Below are 20,000 nucleotides of genomic sequence, written 5' to 3' on the forward strand. Positions count from 1 at the left end.
TAGTGATGTTGTTTGTTTGGGACCATCTAGTGATGTTGTCTGTTTGGGACCATCTAGTGATGTTGTCTGTTTGGGACCATCTAGTGATGTTGTCTGTTTGGGACCATCTAGTGATGTTGTTTGTTTGGGACCATCTAGTGATGTTGTTTGTTTGGGACCATCTAGTGATGTTGTTTGTTTGGGACCATCTAGTGATGTTGTTTGTTTGGGACTATCTAGTGATGTTGTTTGTTTGGGACTATCTAGTGATGTTGTTTGTTTGGGACTATCTAGTGATGTTGTTTGTTTGGGACTATCTAGTGATGTTGTCTGTTTGGGACCATCTAGTGATGTTGTCTGTTTGGGACCATCTAGTGATGTTGTTTGTTTGGGACCATCTAGTGATGTTGTTTGTTTGGGACCATCTAGTGATGTTGTCTGTTTGGGACCATCTAGTGATGTTGTCTGTTTGGGACCATCTAGTGATGTTGTCTGTTTGGGACCATCTAGTGATGTTGTCTGTTTGGGACCATCTAGTGATGTTGTCTGTTTGGGACCATCTAGTGATGTTGTTTGTTTGGGACCATCTAGTGATGTTGTCTGTTTGGGACCATCTAGTGATGTTGTCTGTTTGGGACCATCTAGTGATGTTGTCTGTTTGGGACCATCTAGTGATGTTGTCTGTTTGGGACCATCTAGTGATGTTGTTTGTTTGGGACCATCTAGTGATGTTGTTTGTTTGGGACCATCTAGTGATGTTGTTTGTTTGGGACCATCTAGTGATGTTGTCTGTTTGGGACCATCTAGTGATGTTGTTTGTTTGGGACCATCTAGTGATGTTGTTTGTTTGGGACCATCTAGTGATGTTGTTTGTTTGGGACCATCTAGTGATGTTGTCTGTTTGGGACCATCTAGTGATGTTGTTTGTTTGGGACTATCTAATCATGTTGTTTGAGTGACAATGTATTAAATGTGATGGTCTGTGTTATGAATGTTCAAATGTCCACAAGGGGGCGCCACATGGTTCAATATTAGGACCCCTGCAGTTTATAGTGTATAGTTTATAGTGTATATTCATGACTTAGGACAAAATTTGCATTTCACACTGAACTGAGGACACAATAATGTGCTGCTAAAGCTGTAACCGAGGACACAATAATGTGCTGCTAAAGCTGTAGAAAGATGTTGATGTCCTAAAACCAGTCCTCGATGCTGAAAAGACTAAACTAATGTTTTGAAACACTAAGAAGGTTCCTGAAACCATCCACTTGGTGTCCACTCTTGAGGGAAATGTCTTAGAGGTGGTTAGTTACCTGAATATTTTACTGGGTGACTCCCTGACTTTCAAGCCCATTTAGACAACCTGGTGAAAAAACTCAAATTGGGATTTTTCTTTCAAGATAAATGTTTTTCTTTTGAGGCCCAAAAGTGCCATGTCACTGCAACATGTGGATGTGTTTTAGAACAGGGGTCACCAACCTTTTTGAAACCAAGAGCTACTTCTTGGGTACTGATTAATACGAAGGGCTACCAGTTTGATACACACTTAAATAAATTGCCAGAAATAGCCAATTTGCTCAATTTACCTTTAACTCTATGTTATTATTAATAATTAAATATTTATCTTTGTGGAAACGCTGATCATCTTAATGATTTCTCACAATAAATATATATTTTTGATGACATGTTTTAAATAGGTTAAAATCTAATCTGCACTTTGTTAGAATATATAACAAATTGGACCAAGCTATATTTCTAACAAAGACAAATCATTATTTCTCCTATATTTTCCAGAACAAAAATTTTAAAATAAATTGAAAAGACTTTGATGTATGATTTAAATTGGATTCTACAGATTTTAAAAATTTTCCAGAGAAATTTTTTTTGAATTTTAATCATAATAAGTTTGAAGAAATATTTCACAAATATTCTTCGTCGAAAAAACAGAAGCTAAAACGAAGAATTAAATTAAAATGTATTTATTATTCTTTACAATAAAAAAAATAAATGTACATGAACATTGATTTAAATTGTCAGGAAAAAAGAGGAAGGAATTTAAAAGGTAAAAAGGTGTTTAAAAATCCTAAAATCATTTTTAAGGGTGTATTTTTTCTCTAAAATTGTCTTTCTGAAAGTTATAAGAAGTAAAAAAAAAAAGATTTTATTCAAACAAGTGAAGACCAAGTCTTTAAAATATTGTCTTGGATTTTTTTAAATTCAATTTGAGTTTTGTCTCTCTTAGAATTAAAAATGTCGGGCAAAGCGAGACCAGCTTGCTAGTAAATAAATACAATTTTAAAAATAGAGGCAGCTCACTGGTAAGTGCTGCTATTTGAGCTATTTTTAGAACAGGGGGCGACTCATCTGGTCCTTACGGGCGACCTGGTGCCCGTGGGGACCGCGTTGGTGACCCCTGTTTGAGACTATAAATGTCTACATTGCATGGACACTTCATAACTAACTGTAGGAGCCATCATTGTGAGCTTTATTCTCCAATGGTGTCATTTTATTAATAACTGATGGGTCTACTGCCCTCTTATATTTGTCATTTAATCACACAAGACTCTCATAGTTGCTCACTGTTCAACTGGGGAGAAATTAAACAGGACTTTGGTTTACTCTGCTCCTTTTAAATGGGAAAAAAAAAACTGGAAATTAACAGATCTCATTTCATTGAACACTTTTAAGTGCAGATTGGGAGCATGTTTTTAAATTGTAACTCTTTTTCTTCATGTGTATGACATATTTTTATGTCACTCTTGGCCAGGACTCACTTGAAAAAAAAAAAACCCGGTTAAAACTATGAAAAAAACTGCGACTTACAAACCCCGTTTCCATATGAGTTGGGAAATTGTGTTAGATGTAAATATAAACAGAATACAATGATTTGCAAATCATTTTCAACCCATATTCAGTTGAATATGCTACAAAGACAACATATTTGATGTTCAAACTCATAAACTTTATTTTTTTTTGCAAATAATCATTAACTTAGAATTTCATGGCTGCAACAGGTGCTAAAGTAGTTGGGAAAGGGCATGTTCACCACTGTCTTTTAACAACACTCAATAAACGTTTGGGAACTGAGGAAATTAATTGTTGAAGCTTTGAAAGTGGAATTCTTTCCCATTCTTGTTTTATGTAGAGCTTCAGTCCTTCAACAGTCCGGGGTCTCCGCTGTCGAATTTTACGCTTCATAATGCGCCACACATTTTCCATGGGAGACAGGTCTGGACTGCAGGCGGGCCAGGAAAGTACCCGCACTCTTTTACTACGAAGCCACGCTGTTGTAACACGTGGCTTGGCACTGTTTTGCTGAAATAAGCAGGGGCGTCCATGATAACGTTGCTTGGATGACAACATATGTTGCTCCAAAACCTGTAAGGACCATTCAGCATTAATGGCGCCTTCACAGATGTGTAAGTTACCCATGCCTTGGGCATTAATACACCCCCATACCATCACAGATCCTGGCTTTCGAACTTTGCGCCTATAACAATCCGGATGGTTATTTTCCTCTTTGTTCTGGAGGACACCACATCCACAGTTTCCAAATATAATTTGAAATGTGGACTCGTCAGACCACGGAACACTTTTCCACTTTGCATCAGTCCATCTTAGATGAGCTCGGGCCCAGCGAAGCCGCCGGTGTTTCTGGGTATTGTTGATAAATGGGTTTGGCTTTGCATAGTAGAGCTTTAACTTGCACTTACAGATGTAGCGACCAACCGTAGTTACTGAAAGTGGTTTTATGAAGACTTCCTGAGCCCATGTGGTGATATCTTTTACACAATGATGTAGGTTTTTGATGCAGTACCGTCTGAAGGATCAAAAGTCTGTAATATCATGGCTTACGTGCAGTGATTTCTCCAGATTCTCTGAACCTTTTGATGATTTTACGGACCGTAGATGGTAAAATCCCTAAATTCCTTGCAATAGCTCGTTGAGAAATGTTGTTCTAAAACTGTTCAACAATTTGCTTACAAAGTGGTGACCCTCACCCCATCCTTGTTTGTGAATTACTTAGCATTTTTTGGGAAGCTGCTTTTATACCCAATCATGGCACCCAACTGTTCCCAATTAGCCTGCACACCTGTGGGATGTTCCAAATAAGTGTTTGATGAGCATTCCTATACTTTATCAGTATTTATTGCCACCTTTCCCAACTTCTTCGTCATGTGTTGCTGGCATCAAATTCTAAAGTTAATGATTATTTGCAAAAAAAAAAATAAAGTTTATGAGTTTGAACATCAAATATGTTGTCTTTGTAGCATATTCAACTAAATATGGGTTGAAAAGGATTTGCAAATCATTGTATTCTGTTTATATTTACATCTAACACAATTTCCCAACTCAAATGGAAACGGGGTTTGTATACTCCGAAGAATACGATAATATTTATTAACACACAAAATTGATACAGTTGAGTACTAGTATCGAATCCGAGGTGCCGGGAATCAGTGCCGTATCGGTTCAAATGTGAAGGGTACCCATCCCTACATGCCAGGGGTCGGGAACCTTTTTGGCTGAGAGAGCCATGAAAGCCAAATATTTCAAAACGTATTTCCGTGAGAGCCATATCATATTTTTTAACACGGAATACAACTAAATGCGTGCATTTTTAAGTAAAACCAACATTTTTAGAGTATAAAAAGTATTTTATTCTTTTTAATAACATTGTTATTCTGAAGCTAACCAATTAAAAAATAAAATGTCATGTCTGTTGATCATGTTTTTGTTTGGCCATGTGCTGTTTGTCCTTTGGACTCTTTAAGTTCCTGTTTTTTTCCACTCCCTTGTCTGGTTTCCTTGGTTACTCATTTTGTCCACCTGTCTCTGGCGGACAAAATGCCCGCTCACCTGCTTCCCGAGCACTAATCAGAGGGAGTATTTAAGCTCGTCTTTGCCAGTCAGTCGCCCTGTGCTGACTTGTTTCATGCCTTGCCATAGTTTCGTGCTTCATGCCATGCCAAGTAAGTTTTGTTTGATTTAGGTTCTTAGTCTGTTTATGCGTTAGCTTTGTTTTTTAGCCCAAGTTGTGCCTCTGCTGTGAGCGATTTTTGTTTGTATATTTTTTTAGTTAAAATTAAATCATGTTTTTACCTAAATGCCATGTCCCGAGTAGTCCGTCTGCCTTCCTGGGAGAACGACCCCGCAGCAAGCTGCGAACCCCCCATCGTGACATAAAATACTTCTTACCATTAATGCGACTTCTTGAACAGGTGCGGTAGAAAACGGATGGATGGATTTAAATGCATGAGAATGTTTTATATTTTGCACGTTATTTTTAGTGATTACCAGTGAAATTATTCATAATTATCGCGTTAAGCAATGTCAGCTAAGATTTATCCGAGAGCCAGATGCAGTCATCAAAAGAGCCACATCTGGCTCTAGAGCCATAGGTTCCCTACCCCTGAGCTAAATTGAATCCTGTCTCTGTTTAATTCCTTGCTTCTTGTCTGTTTAATAAATGTCATCATTGTTTGAACCTGGCAAGTGTATTCAGTGTTAAAAATATGGCTCTCACGGAAATACATTTTAAAATATTTGGCTTTCATGGCTCTCTCAGCCAAAAAGGTTCCCGACCCCTGCTACATGCAAACAAAGGTAACCAAATACGGCGCAGTTTGATTTTATGGGAATGGGTTCCCAATAGTACCAAGAGAAGTACTAATTCAGTACCCATCACTCACTAAAAGTTGGTGGCGGTCCAAATGTGTTGATGGCGGGCCGCCACAGATAAATGAAGGACTTGCCTCACATTGCATCTTCCTGCCGTGTGTCCACAGCCTGCTTCCTGTCACCTGTGCAGACATGGCTGAGGTGGAGGCCGCGGTCCTGGCGGAGAAGGAGGCCGAGGTGAACGGCGTGGGGCGTGGCCACCGAGACGTGGCGGGGAAGGAGGCCGAGGTGAACGGCGTGGGCCGTGGCGAGCAGGACAAAGTCTGCGGAGAGAAGAGCAAAAGAAGGAAAGCTGCTAAAAGCCAGCAGGAGGAGGACGAGCGAGCTGACACGGACCTGCAGGACAATATTTCTGATTTGATGCTGAAAAAAGAGGTGAGAGCTTCACCTTCTCAAGTCTGGACCACTAAAATTCCAACTAGAAACTTTTATCGGTCTTTCTGAACAAATCACTTTGCTATTTTTTTTTTCCTAAAAATGTATTTCCAGTATGTGATTTTCAATTTGTGTCATATTTGACAGCTGGTCAAAAAATTATATTTAGGGTCCTTGGCCCATTGCAAAAGGTTTTTGCAATGGGCCAAGGACCCTATTGAAACTGCTGTGTTTTATTATTATTCCGCAGCTACGCGCTGTAATTTGACCCCCTTAACATGCTTCAAAACTCACCAAATTTGACACACACGTCGGTATAGCAAACCTTCCCAACATATTAAGCAACCAATCCCCCAAAATGAAAATTGCGCTCTAGCGCCCCCTAGGAAAAAAATTACAGACAAAACAGCATGTAACTTCTGTTAGGAATGTCATAGCGACATGAAACAAAAACTCCTATGTAGGTCTGACTTAGACCCAATTTTCATACACTCACTTCTTTCAGAAAAAATCTACAGGAAGTTGGCAAAAACCCATTCAAAATAAAATTTTCGCAAAAAATGCAATTTTTGCCTCTTTGCGCTGTAATGTGACCCCTTTTAAAATGCTTCAAAAGTCACCAAAATTGGCACACACATAAGGACTGGCGAATATTGCGATCTAATGAAAAAACCAAACCCCAAAACTTAAAATTGCGCTCTAGCGCTATTTTTGAATAAAACACTGAAAAAACTGCTCCTAGGAAGAAAACACAGACAAAACTACTTGTAACTTCCGGTAAGAATGTCGGAGAGACATGAAACAAAAACCTCTATGTAGGTCTCGCTTAGACCTACATTTCATAGATTGACAACCCCCAACAAAAATCAACAGGAAGTTTGCAATCCCCCCTTCAAAACAAAAGTTCTGTAAAAACAGGTCACCTTTCTTCAAACATTATCTCCTCTGAGTCCGTTTGTTGTTTTGGCTTCAAACTCGCACAGGAGAGAGATTGAACCCTTCTGATTAAAAGTGTAGAACAGAGTTTTGATAAGTTCTCAGGTTTTGATTTTACGCGCCTTCAAGGAACTCCTGTGCAAAGTCTCCTAAAAAATGTCATTTTTGCCTCTTTGAGCTGTTATTTGACCCCCTTAAAATGCTTCAAAGTGCAAGTTAAAGCTCTACTATACAAAGCAAAAGCCATTTATCGACAACATCCAGAAACGCAGATTTGTAATTTGACCCCCTTACCATGCTTTAAAACTCACCAAATTTTACACACATCAGGATTGGCGAAAATTGCCATCTAATAAAAAACCAAACCCTAAAAATAAAAATTGCGCTCTAGCGCCCCCTAGGAAACAACCCAGACAAAACTGCATGTAACTTCTGTTAGAAATGTCGTAGAGACAAGATATAAAAACCTCTATGTTGGTCTGACTTAGACCAGGGCTTGAGTAGTGGCGGCAGCAGCCAAAGGTGGACCCGACCAACGCTGCTTTAATTGTAAGTTATTTTTATAAGAATGTAACACAAATATAACAACATCATCACTTGAATTCACATTCTTGATCATTTTCAAAGCATCTTCAATCTTCTCATTATTCTCCATCTAAAGAAACCCACAACATTTTTTTTTGTGATTTTTTTTTCCCACCAATAAAAATCAGAAATCGATAATTCATACTTGCCAACCCTCCCGGATTTTCCGGGAGACTCACAAAATTCAGCACCTCTCCCGAAAACCTCCCGGGACATATTTTTTCTCCCGAAATTCAGGCAGAGCTGGAGGCCACGCCCCCTCCAGCTCCATGAGGACCCGAGTGACATGTCGACAGCCTGTTTTCACGTCCGCTTTCCCACAATATAAACAGAGTGCCTGCCCAATGACGTTATACCTGTAGAATGATCGAGGGCCAGTTCTTGGTTCCTTATGCGGGTTTATTGTTAGGCAGTTTCATTAACGTCCTCCCAGCGCGGCAACAACACACAACAACAGCAGTCAGGTTTTCGTCTACCGAAAAGCAGTTCGTCTGCCGTAAACAGCAATGTTGTGACACTCTTAAAAATGACAATACTGTTATCTACTGTGCATGCATATGTGACAATAACATCTACGGCTTTTAGAGCAGTGGTTCCAAACCTTTTTTCAGAAATGTACCCCCTGTGAACATTTTTTTTAATTCAAGTACCTCCTAATCAGAGCAAAGCATTTTTGTTTGAAAAAAAAAAAAGATAAAGAAGTAAAATACAGCACTATGTCATCAGTTTCTGATTGATTAAATTGTATAACAGCACAAAATATTGCTCATTTTTATTGGTCTTTCTTGAACTATTTAGAAAAAAAGATATAAAAACAACTAAAAACTTGTTGAAAAATAAACAAGTGATTCAATTATAATTAAAGATTTCTACACATACTGCGATGAGGTGGCGACTTGTCCAGGGTGTACCCCGCCTTCCGCCCGATTGTAGCTGAGATAGGCGCCAGCGGCCCCCGCAACCCCAAAAGGGAATAAGCGGTAGAAAATGGATGGATGGATTTCTACACATACTGCGATGAGGTGGCGACTTGTCCAGGGTATACCCCGCCTTCCGCCCGATTGTAGCTAAGAGGCACCAGCGCCGCTCACCAGCTGAAACGGAATAAGCGGTAGGAAATGGATAGCTGTAAATATACTCCTCCCCTCTTAACCACGCCCCCAATAACGCCCCTCGCCGAACCCCTGACCACGCCCGAAATTGGAGGTCAGTATGCTATAATTTATTATGGCCACACACACACATACACAAACATAAATAAATGTATATATATATATATATATAAAGTAATTTTTTCTTACCTTATCCTTGTCAAATGTGGCCAAATTTCACGTCTAAATCAGGTGGTCCTTAATTTCTTCTTTGTGGCAACAATGACTGGAAAAGCCCTCTAGTAAGTCCATCACCGCCCTCGTGTGGATTGTACGTGTACTGCGTCTGATCAGACCCCCTTTCAGGGAACAAAGAATTAGAGGGAAAACCACATGTATGGCGTTGAAAGATTCCCACTTGTTGCACCTTCTGTGTCTTCCTGCAGAAACTGCTGCGATCCAAGAAGCCGGTGGCCAGAAGCTACGTGCCCAGCCTGAACAAAGAGAAGGGCGACGTCACCAACAAGTTTGCCAGCATGCAGAAAGCCAGAGAGGAGCGAAGCAGGCAGAGGAGCCGAGAACAGCAGCAGAAGAGGAAGGACCAGTATGTCAAGGAGAGGGAGTGGAGCCGCAGGAAGCAGCAGGTCAGACTACACCACCTTCCTGACATGGCATGATGGAGACAACACCACCCCCTTCTAACATGGCATGGTGGACACTACACCTTCCTGACATGGCATGATGGAGACAACACCACCCTCTTCTAACATGGCATGATGGAGACTACACCACCTTCCTTACATGGCATGGTGAAGACAACACCTTCCTGACATGGCATGATGGAGACAACACCTTCCTAACATGGCATGGTGAAGACAACACCTTCCTGACATGGCATGATGGAGACAACACCTTCCTAACATGGCATGATGGAGACAACACCACCTTTCTAACATGGCATGGTGAAGACAACACCTTCCTAACATGGCATGATGGAGACAACACCACCTTTCTAACATGGCATGATGGAGACAACACCTTCCTAACATGGCATGATGGAGACAACACCTTCCTGACATGGCATGGTGGAGACAACACCACCCTCTTCCAACATGGCATGATGGAGACAACACCACCCTCTTCTAACATGGCATGATGGAGACTACACCACCTTCCTTACATGGCATGGTGAAGACAACACCTTCCTGACATGGCATGATGGAGACAACACCTTCCTAACATGGCATGATGGAGACAACACTACCTTTCTAACATGGCATGATGGAGACAACACCTTCCTAACATGGCATGATGGAGACAACACCACCTTTCTAACATGGCATGATGGAGACAACACCTTCCTAACATGGCATGATGGAGTCAACACCTTCCTGACATGGCATGGTGGAGACAACACCACCCTCTTCCAACATGGCATGATGGAGACAACACCACCCTCTTCTAACATGGCATGATGGAGACTACACCACCTTCCTTACATGGCATGGTGAAGACAACACCTTCCTGACATGGCATGATGGAGACAACACCTTCCTAACATGGCATGATGGAGACAACACCACCTTTCTAACATGGCATGATGGAGACAACACCTTCCTAACATGGCATGATGGAGACAACACCACCTTTCTAACATGGCATGGTGGAGACAACACCACCCTCTTCTAACATGGCATGATGGAGACAACACCACCCTCTTCTAACATGGCATGATGGAGACTACACCACCTTCCTGACATGGCATGATGAGACAACACCACCCCCTTCTAACATGGCATGGTGGAGACTACACCTTCCTGACATGGCATGATGGAGACAACACCACCCCCTTCTAACATGGCATGGTGGAGACTACACCTTCCTGACATGGCATGATGGAGACAACACCTTCCTGACATGGCATGGTGGAGACAACACCACCCTCTTCTAACATGGCATGATGGAGACAACACCACCCTCTTCTAACATGGCATGATGGAGACTACACCACCTTCCTTACATGGCATGGTGAAGACAACACCTTCCTGACATGGCATGATGGAGACAACACCTTCCTAACATGGCATGGTGAAGACAACACCTTCCTGACATGGCATGATGGAGACAACACCTTCCTAACATGGCATGATGGAAACAACACCACCTTTCTAACATGGCATGATGGAGACAACACCTTCCTAACATGGCATGATGGAGACAACACCACCTTTCTAACATGGCATGGTGGAGACAACACCACCCTCTTCTAACATGGCATGATGGAGACAACACCACCCTCTTGTAACATGGCATGATGGAGACTACACCACCTTCCTTACATGGCATGGTGAAGACAACACCTTCCTGACATGGCATGATGGAGACAACACCTTCCTAACATGGCATGATGGAGACAACACCACCTTTCTAACATGGCAATGGAGACAACACCTTCCTAACATGGCATGATGGAGACAACACCACCTTTCTAACATGGCATGGTGGAGACAACACCACCCTCTTCTAACATGGCATGATGGAGACAACACCACCCTCTTCTAACATGGCATGATGGAGACTACACCACCTTCCTTACATGGCATGGTGAAGACAACACCTTCCTGACATGGCATGATGGAGACAACACCTTCCTAACATGGCATGATGGAGACAACACCACCTTTCTAACATGGCATGATGGAGACACCACCTTCCTAACATTGCATGATGGGGACAACACTACCATACTAACATGGCATGATGGAGACAACACCACCTTACTAACATGGCATGATGGAGACAACACCACCTTAGTAACATGGCATGATGGAGACAACACCACCTTACTAACATGGCATGATGGGGACAACACCACCCTTTTCTAACATGGCATGATGGAAACAACACTACATTCCTAACATGGCATGATGGAGACTACACCACCTTCCTGACATGGCATGGTGGAGACAACACCACCCTCTTCTAACATGGCATGATGGAGATAACACCACCCTCTTCTAACATGGCATGATGGAGACAACACCACCTTCCTAACATAGCATGATGGAGACAACACCACCTTCCTAACATAGGATGACGGAGACAACACCACATTCCTAACATGGCATGATGGAGACAACACCACCTTCCTAACATGGCATGATGGAGACAACACCACCTTCCTAACATAGCATAATAGAGACAACACCACCTTCCTAAATGATGGAGACAACACCACCTTACTAGCATGGCATGATGGAGACAACACCACCTTCCTGACATGGCATGATGGAGCAAACACTACCTTCCTAACATAGCATGATGGAGACAACACCACCTTCCTAACATAGGATGACGGAGACAACACCACCTTCCTAACATGGCATGATGGAGACAACACCACCTTCCTAACATGGCATGATGGAGACAACACCACCTTCCTAACATAGCATGACGGAGACAACACCACCTTCCAAACATGGCATGATGGAGACATAACAAAGACTATAAATATGGGTACAATGAAAAGAAAAATCGCAGGTGTTTGTGTGGTGAAGAGCAAGTTGTTTCTGCTCCGCCACTACCAGTCTGTGGAACGCTCTCCCTGACCACCTGAGGGAAACACAGACTGTGAATGCTTTTAAAAAAGGCTTAAAACCCCCTTTTTTTTTTTAGATATATGCATACTAGTTCTAGCTATTAGGCTATTGTAGTTTTTATTTGTACTTATTTTTATCATCTTTTTATTATTTTTTAATACACAGTAGCGCTTTGAGGTTGTTTGCTCAATGTAAAGTGTTTTTTACAAATAAAATCTATTATTATTCTCAGGTGTGTTTGTGAGGTGAAGAGCAAGTTCTCAGGTGTGTTTGTGAGGTGAAGAGCAAGTTCTCGGGTGTGTTTGTGCGGTGAAAACCAAGTTCTCAGGTGTGTTTGTGCGGTGAAGAGCAAGTTTTCAGATGTATTTGTGAGGTGAAGAGCAAGTTCTTTCTGTTCCGCCACTCCCAGTCTGTGGAACGCTCTCCCTTACCACCTGAGGGCACCACAGACTGTGAATGTTTTTAAAAAGGCTTAAAAATCCATCTTTTTTTTTTTTTAAAGCTATATGCATACTAGTTCTAGCTATTAGGCTGTTCTAGTTTTCAATTTGTATTTATTTATTTTTATCATGTTATTTTTTAATGCACGGTAGCACTTTGAGGTTGTTTGCTCAATGTAAAGTGCTTTTTACAAATAAAATCTATCATTATTCTCAGGTGTGTTTGTGCGGTGAAGAGTGAGTTCTCGGGTGTGTTTGTGCGGTGAAAAACAAGTTCTCTGGTGTGTTAGTCCCGTGAAGAGCAAGTTCTCAGGTGTGTTTGTGAGGTGAAGAGCAAGTTCTCAGGTGTTAGTGTGGTGAAGAGCAAGATCTCAGGTGTGTTTGTGAGGTGAAGAGCAAGTTCTTTCTGTTCCGCCACTCCCAGTCTGTGGAACACTCTCCCTGACCACCTGAGGGCACCACAGACTGTGAATGCATTTAAAAAAGGCTTAAAAACCCTTCTTTTTTTTTTTAGATATATGCATACTAGTTCTAACTATTAGGCTGTTCTAGTTTTTAATTTGTATTTATTTTTATCATGTTATTTTTTAATACACGATAGCACTTTGAGGTTGTTTAATTTGAAGTGGTTTTTACAAATGAAATCCATTATTCTCAGGTGTGTTTGTGAGGTGAAAAGCAAGCATGCGAGGAGGTGGATTATCATGAGTACAACCTCATCTGCTTTGACTGTCAGCATCCAATCAGAAGGCCAGCTGCAGGTCACATGACAGGCCTATTAGCAGGGCTTAGGGCAGCAGCGTGGCCATCCAGGAGATGATCCCACTAACTCTTCCCTTCCTCCCCCGCAGATGAAAGAACTCCTGGCTTCCAGCGATGAGGAGGAAGACGTGAAGACCAAGGTGGAGAAGTCCTACGTGCCCAAGATCACAGGTGAGACACCTGGCCGTGCAGCACAAGAAGAAGAAGAAGAAGAAGATGTGGTTTGTGCGTCCTCAGGCAGTGTGAAGGGCAAGTTTGCTGAGATGGAGAAGCAGCGTCAGGAGGGCGAGAAGAAGAAGATGGAGGGAGAGAGGAAGAGGAGGGAGGCCCAGGACAACATGGAGAAGGACAAAATCACACGGGAGTTGGCCAAGAAGGCGGCGGAGGTCAGCACAGCACATGTCCTCCGCATGTTTCATTCTCTTTTCAACACTTAAACCCTGAAGGTTACGTCATCCTGGTAAATGTCCGGCAGTTCAGAAACACAGCAAAGTATATGAATTATTATAACATAACATGACATTATATGAAATATGACATAACATGAAATAAGACAATATGAAATTGTCAAACTTCGACTTGGATTTGGGTTGTTTCTTCGACGCAGAGGGAATTTGGAACGAGCCAGGCGTGAATTAAGGTACATGTTTAATTGATTAATAAACAAACTACAAAAAGGCAAACAAAGGGCGCTCACAAGGAGGTACAAACACTTGGCTATTAAAAAAAAAAAGACTAGCATAAATTCTGCAAACTACAAACATGAAAAGAAAACACTTGCACTGAGGCAGGAAACAACTAAACTAGCACAATGGCATGACTATAGACAAGAAACAAAAACCTGCACTGTGGCATGAATAACAAAAAATTACGTGGCACGAGCGGAAGGGAAACTAGGCATGGCATGGAGGAATATGTGGGAAAAGTGAAGTTGCCAGGACGAAGACGGAAAACGAATGGCTTAAATAATGACTATGATGATGATTACTAACAGGTGTGAGGCTGAGGAGAGGGGCGTGACTTGGGGACAAGGTGGAAACTAATGAGTAGCCATGGTGACAAAGAAAACAAGGAAGTGCAAAACAGGAAACAAGTGTCCAAAAAACAAACATAACTTGATCGAAACAAAACATGATCCAAAGGCGTGACAGAAATAATAACACATAAAATTACATTAAAATATATTAAATAATATATCATTATATTAAATAATATGACATGAAATGATGCGATAATATGAAAAAAAAAAATGTAATCAATTTTCAAACACATTTTTAAAATTCTGTGATGAGGTGGCGACTTGTACAGGGTGTACACCGCCTTCCGCCCAATTGTATCTGAGATGGGCACTAGCACCCCCCGCAACCTCGGGGGGAATAAGCAGTAGTAAATGGATGGATGGATGGATTCTTAAAAATGGACTCTAATTGAGAAAAAATTTGAATAATTAAATACTTTTTTTTTTTAATCAATTTCCAAACGTAATTTTAAAATGGATTCTTAATGAAAAACAACAAACATTTTTTTCATCAATTTTCAAACATTTTTTTAAAACAGATTCTGAGATAGGCACCAGCGCCCCCCCGCGACCTCAAAAGGAATAAGCGGTAGGGAATGGATGGATGGATGGATGGATGGATTCCTTTTGAAAAAAAAAAATAATTAAAAAAATGTTTTTTTTTTCAAATCGATTTTCAAACAGATTTTTAAACATGGATTCCTTTCGAAAAACAAAACAAAAAACATTCCTTAAATCAATTTTCAAACATTTTTAAAAATGGATTCTTATTGGAAAAAAATTCAAAAAATAATGAAAAAAATACATTTTTTAAATCGATTTTCAAACATATTTTTAAAAATGGATTCCAATTGAGAAAAAATAATAATTGAATACTTATTTTTTTAAATCAATTTCCAAACAAGCAAAAAAAACCCACATTTTTTTCATCTATTTTCAAACATTTTTTAAAAATGGATTCCTATTGAGAAAAAAAATAAAAAAATAAAAATGTATATATTTTTTTAAATCGATTTTGAAACATTTTTAAACATGGATTCCTTTTGAAAAAAAACAAAAAACAAAACAAAACAAACATTCCATTTAAAAATGGATTATTATTGGATTTTTTTTTTTTTAAATAATGAAAAAAATACATTTTATAAATCGATTTTCAAACATATTTTTAAAAATGGATTCTAATTGAGAAAACATTTGAATAATAAAATATATTTTTTAATCAATTTCCAAACTTAATTTTAAAATGGATTCTTAATGAAAAAACAAGCAAAAAACAAACCATTTTTTCAACAATTTTCAATTTTTTTTTAAAAATGATTCCTATTAAAATTGTTTAAAAAAAATTTATTTAATTTTTAAATCGATTTTCAAAAAATCGGGAAAAAACAAACAAACACACAAACAAAAACTTAATTCCTTAAATAAATATGCAAACATTTTTAAAAATTGATTCTTATTGGGAAAAAATTTAAAAAATGAAAAAATAAATTTTTAATCGATTTTCCAGTATATTTGAAAAAAATTATTCTTATTGGAAAAAAAAAATTCTAAAAATTAGAAAAATATTTTTTTACTCGATTTTTCCAACATATCCTAAAACATGGGGTCCTTTTGAAAAATGTACAAATAAAAATATTTTTTCAATCACTTTCAAACATTTTTTAAAATTAATTCTTATTGAAAAAAAAACAAATAAAAACTTATTTTAATTGATTTGTTGAGTTTTGCTGAAGGATGTCAATAAATGAAATGTAGGTCTAAGTGAGACCTACATAGAGGTTTTCGTTTCATGTCTCTCTGACATTCCTACCGGAAGTTACAAGCAGTTTTTTCTGTGTTTTCTTCCTAGGAGCAGTTTTGTCTGTGTTTTATTCCTAGGGGGCGCTAGAGCGCAATTTTGAGTTTTGGACTTTGGTTTTTTGACTAGATCACAATTTTCGCTAGTCTTCATGTGTGTGTTAAATTTGGTGAGTTTTGAAGCATGTTAAGCTGGTCAAATTACAGCTCAAAGAGTTGGCGGCATAATAATAATAATAAAGAATATTAAAACCTTAGAAATTCAATAGGGTCCTCTGTCCCAAAGGGACATTCGGTCCCTAAAAAAACTAATTTTTCATAAATTTTCAAACATTTTTTAAAAATGGATTCCTATTGAAAATAAAAAAATTTTTTTATACATTTTTAAATCAATTTTCAAACATTTTTAAACATGGATTCCTTCTGAAAAAAAATAAAAATAAAAACATTCCTTTAATCAATTTTCAAACATTTTTAAAAATGGATTCTCATTGGAAATTTTTTTTTGAAATTATGAAAAAAATACATTTTTAAATTGATTTTCCAACATATCTTAAAACATGGGTTCCTTTTGAAAAACTTTAAAATACAAATATTTTTTCAATCACTTTCAAAAATTTTTTAAAATGTAAAAAAAAAAAAAAAAAAACAATTACATAAAAAATACTTTAATTGATTTTCAAAACGCACTTTTTAAAATGCAATATTATTAAAAAATAAAAAATTAAAATACTATGATTTACTTTCATTTTAAAATAGATTTGTGAAAAGTAAAAATCAATTGAAAATAGTGCTGAATAAAAATCGAATGTGATCAATTTTTTCCGGGTCCCATAGTGTCCTGATTCCATTTCCTTTCAAACGTGTTGAGGACCGAGGTCCACTTTTAGATGGTTTATGTCTTGACAAAAGTTGTGTACAATGGGTCATCCCATTTTAGCTTGTGTGTGTGTGTGTGTGTGTGTGTGTAGACAAGTAGAGCAACACACTTGCAAGGTTGCCAGGTGTGGACAGACTACGACTGGCAAGTGTTTCCCACACCTCCTAACTCAGCAGGACTGAATTAGACTCACTTATCTCTAGCTTGACCTGCTGTGTGTGACCTTTGACCCCAACAAGTGTGACTCCTCCTGACTGGACATTTCTCAGTGACACAGGAAACTATTTTCACACAGAGGGCTTCCAAAAACAATTTGGGGACCCGCAACTTATTTTACAGTGACCTGCACACCTTCTAAACATCCCAGCAGTACTGTTCACACTGACATGACAACTACTACTCCGAGGGAATAATGAACAGCAAATCAGTGATTGACGCGACAAACTTTCAGTCCTTTGTTAGTGGACAAGGAGACAACAACCATGGAAGCACATTCAACTCAGAGCTGAGCTAAAACAGGGCTTAACACTTAACAGGCACTCACACACTCAGCTCTCATGAAACATCTCTCCACTGCATATGCCAGGTATTTGTTTTTTGCATGAATTACTTCTGTTAACGACTAATTCAACTACTTTTTCGGGGAAGTAACTATAATGACATTTTAAAAGTAATTTTCAGAACACATGCAGACAAGTATTGCCGACGCGGGCTTTCGAAATGCCTACATTTTGTAACCTTTCCCCTCCACAGGAAGGAGACGACACCTTCCTGGTCAAGGTGGTTCCTATGAAGTCATCGCGAGCGCCAGGCAAAATCAAAGTGAACTTTGAAGACATGGAGAAGAGTCGAGAGGAGGAGCTGCAGAAGGCGGCGGAGGACGAGAAGAAGCGGCGATACGATGAAAACAAGCGCTCCTTCAGGGAAGCCAAGCGGCGCTCCATTGTCCCGGAGGTGGGCACGCCTGAACACCACCCGGTCCGCAGCGGGCATGTTCTCTCTCACCCGGGCTTCTCCTTGGCAGGAGGACCAGGACAAGCCGGCAGAGAGGACCCAGGCCACTCCCGGGAAGCTGAAGATGACCTTTGAGGAGCTGGAGCGGGAAAGGCAAGAGCAGAGGAAGAAGAAAGGCGAGGAGGAAGCCAAGCGACGCCTGCAGCAGGAGAAGAAAGCTTTTGAGGAGGCCCGACTGGGATTGGTAAAACTTTGCAACATCACACCACACCACTGCAACACCACACCACATGACATGACATAACACCTCCTCTCTCAACATCAACCATTCCCCACAGCACTTCTGGCAAACCATCATTCAACATTACCATTCATGGTCTGGACCTGGTTCTGGTTCTGGCCATGAAAGTCCAGTCCTCACTCAATCTTTTTCTAAACATTCCAAAACCCAATCATGCTTCCTCACCTTCAAGCAAACTCCACCCGATAAACTGCTTCAATGTCACTGACTGACAGAGAGTGAGTCAGTCAGTGAGTGCAAGTGAGTTAGAGAGTCAGTGAGTGAGTGTGGGTGAGTCAGTGAGTGAGTGTGGGTGAGTGCGGGTGAGTCGGTGAGTGAGTGCGGGTGAGTGAGTGTGGGTGAGTGCGGGTGAGTCGGTGAGTGAGTGCGGGTGAGTCGGTGAATAAGTGTGGGTGAGTCGGTGAGTAAGTGTGGGTGAGCTGGTGAGTGAGTGAGTGTGGGTAAGCCGGTGAGTGAGTGTGGGTAAGCCGGTGAGTGAGTGTGGGTGAGTGAGTCAGTGGGTGAGCCGGTGAGTGAGTGTGGGTGAGTCAGAGAGTGAGTGCGGGTGAGTCAGTCAGTCACTGACAGATAGTGAGTCAGTGAGTGAGTGCAGTTGAGTTAGAGAGTGAGTGAGTGTGGGTGGGTGAGTCAGTGAGTGAGTGTGGGTGAGCCGGTGAGTGAGTGTGGGTGAGTCAGAGAGTGAGTGCGGGTGAGTCAGTGAGTGAGTCAGTCACTGACAGATAGTGAGTCAGTGAGTGAGTGCAGGTGAGTCAGTGAGTGAGTGAGTGAGTGTGGGTGGGTGAGCCGGTAAGTGAGTGTGGGTGAGTCAGTGAGTGAGTGTGGATGAGTCAGAGAGTGAGTGCGGGTGAGTCAGTGAGTGAGTGCGGGTGAGTCAGTGAGTGAGAGCGGGTGAGTCAGTGAGTGAGAGCGGGTGAGTTAGAGAGTGAGTGAGTGTGGATGAGCCAGTGAGTGAGTGAGTGCGGGTGAGCCGGTGAGTGAGTGTGGGTGAGTCGGTGAGTGAGTGCGGGTGAGTCGGTGAGTGAGTCGGTGAGTGAGTCAGTGAGTGAGTGCGGGTGAGCCGGTGAGTGACTGCGGGTGAGTCGGTGAGTGAGTGCGGGTGAGTGAGTGTGGGTGAGTGTGTGAGTAATTGAGTGAGTGAGTGAGTGAGTCAGAGAGTGAGTCGGTCAGTGAGTGTGGGTGAGTGAGTGAGTCAGAGTGTGAGTGAGTGGATGAGTGAGTGAGTGCGTGTTATTGAATGAGTGAGTAATTGAGTGAGTGAGTGAGTCAGAGAGTGAGTCGGTCAGTGAGTGTGGGTGAGTCAGTGAGTGAGTGAGTCAGAGTGTGAGTGAGTGGATGAGTGAGTGAGAGAGTGTTATTGAATGAGTGAGTAATTGAGTGAGTGAGTGAGTCAGAGAGTGAGTGTGGGTGGGTGAGTCAGTGAGTGAGTGTGGGTGAGTCAGTGAGTGAGTAAGTGTGGTGAGTGAGTAAATGAGTGAGTGTGTGACAGTGAGTGTGGGTGAGTGAGTGAGTGAGTCAGCGATTGGGTGTGTGACAGTGAGTGAGTGAGTGTGTGAGAGATAATTATTTTCACAAGTTGTGAGTGAGTGAGTGAGGGTGAGTCA

At 40.7% G+C, this 20,000-nt stretch overlaps 1 protein-coding gene across 3 annotated transcripts in view; it reads left to right on the top strand.

The window, feature by feature from the left end:
• nexn (nexilin (F actin binding protein)) overlaps positions 1–20,000 on the top strand; it is a 44,758-nt gene that overhangs the window by 7,537 nt on the left and 17,221 nt on the right. For 2 of the 3 annotated variants that reach the window (XM_061883074.1, XM_061883077.1), the window contains exons 2-7: positions 5,769–6,036; positions 9,095–9,292; positions 13,539–13,620; positions 13,687–13,835; positions 17,898–18,098; positions 18,169–18,342. In XM_061883074.1, coding sequence (XP_061739058.1) covers positions 5,794–6,036; positions 9,095–9,292; positions 13,539–13,620; positions 13,687–13,835; positions 17,898–18,098; positions 18,169–18,342 — 1,047 coding nt within the window. In that variant the 5' untranslated portion in view covers positions 5,769–5,793. The remainder of the gene's footprint in view (positions 1–5,768; positions 6,037–9,094; positions 9,293–13,538; positions 13,621–13,686; positions 13,836–17,897; positions 18,099–18,168; positions 18,343–20,000) is intronic. The other variant, XM_061883076.1, reaches the window with a different exon arrangement.

Source organism: Nerophis ophidion, linkage group LG22 (assembly GCF_033978795.1).
Source record: "Nerophis ophidion isolate RoL-2023_Sa linkage group LG22, RoL_Noph_v1.0, whole genome shotgun sequence".
Taxonomy (NCBI): Eukaryota; Metazoa; Chordata; class Actinopteri; order Syngnathiformes; family Syngnathidae; genus Nerophis; species Nerophis ophidion.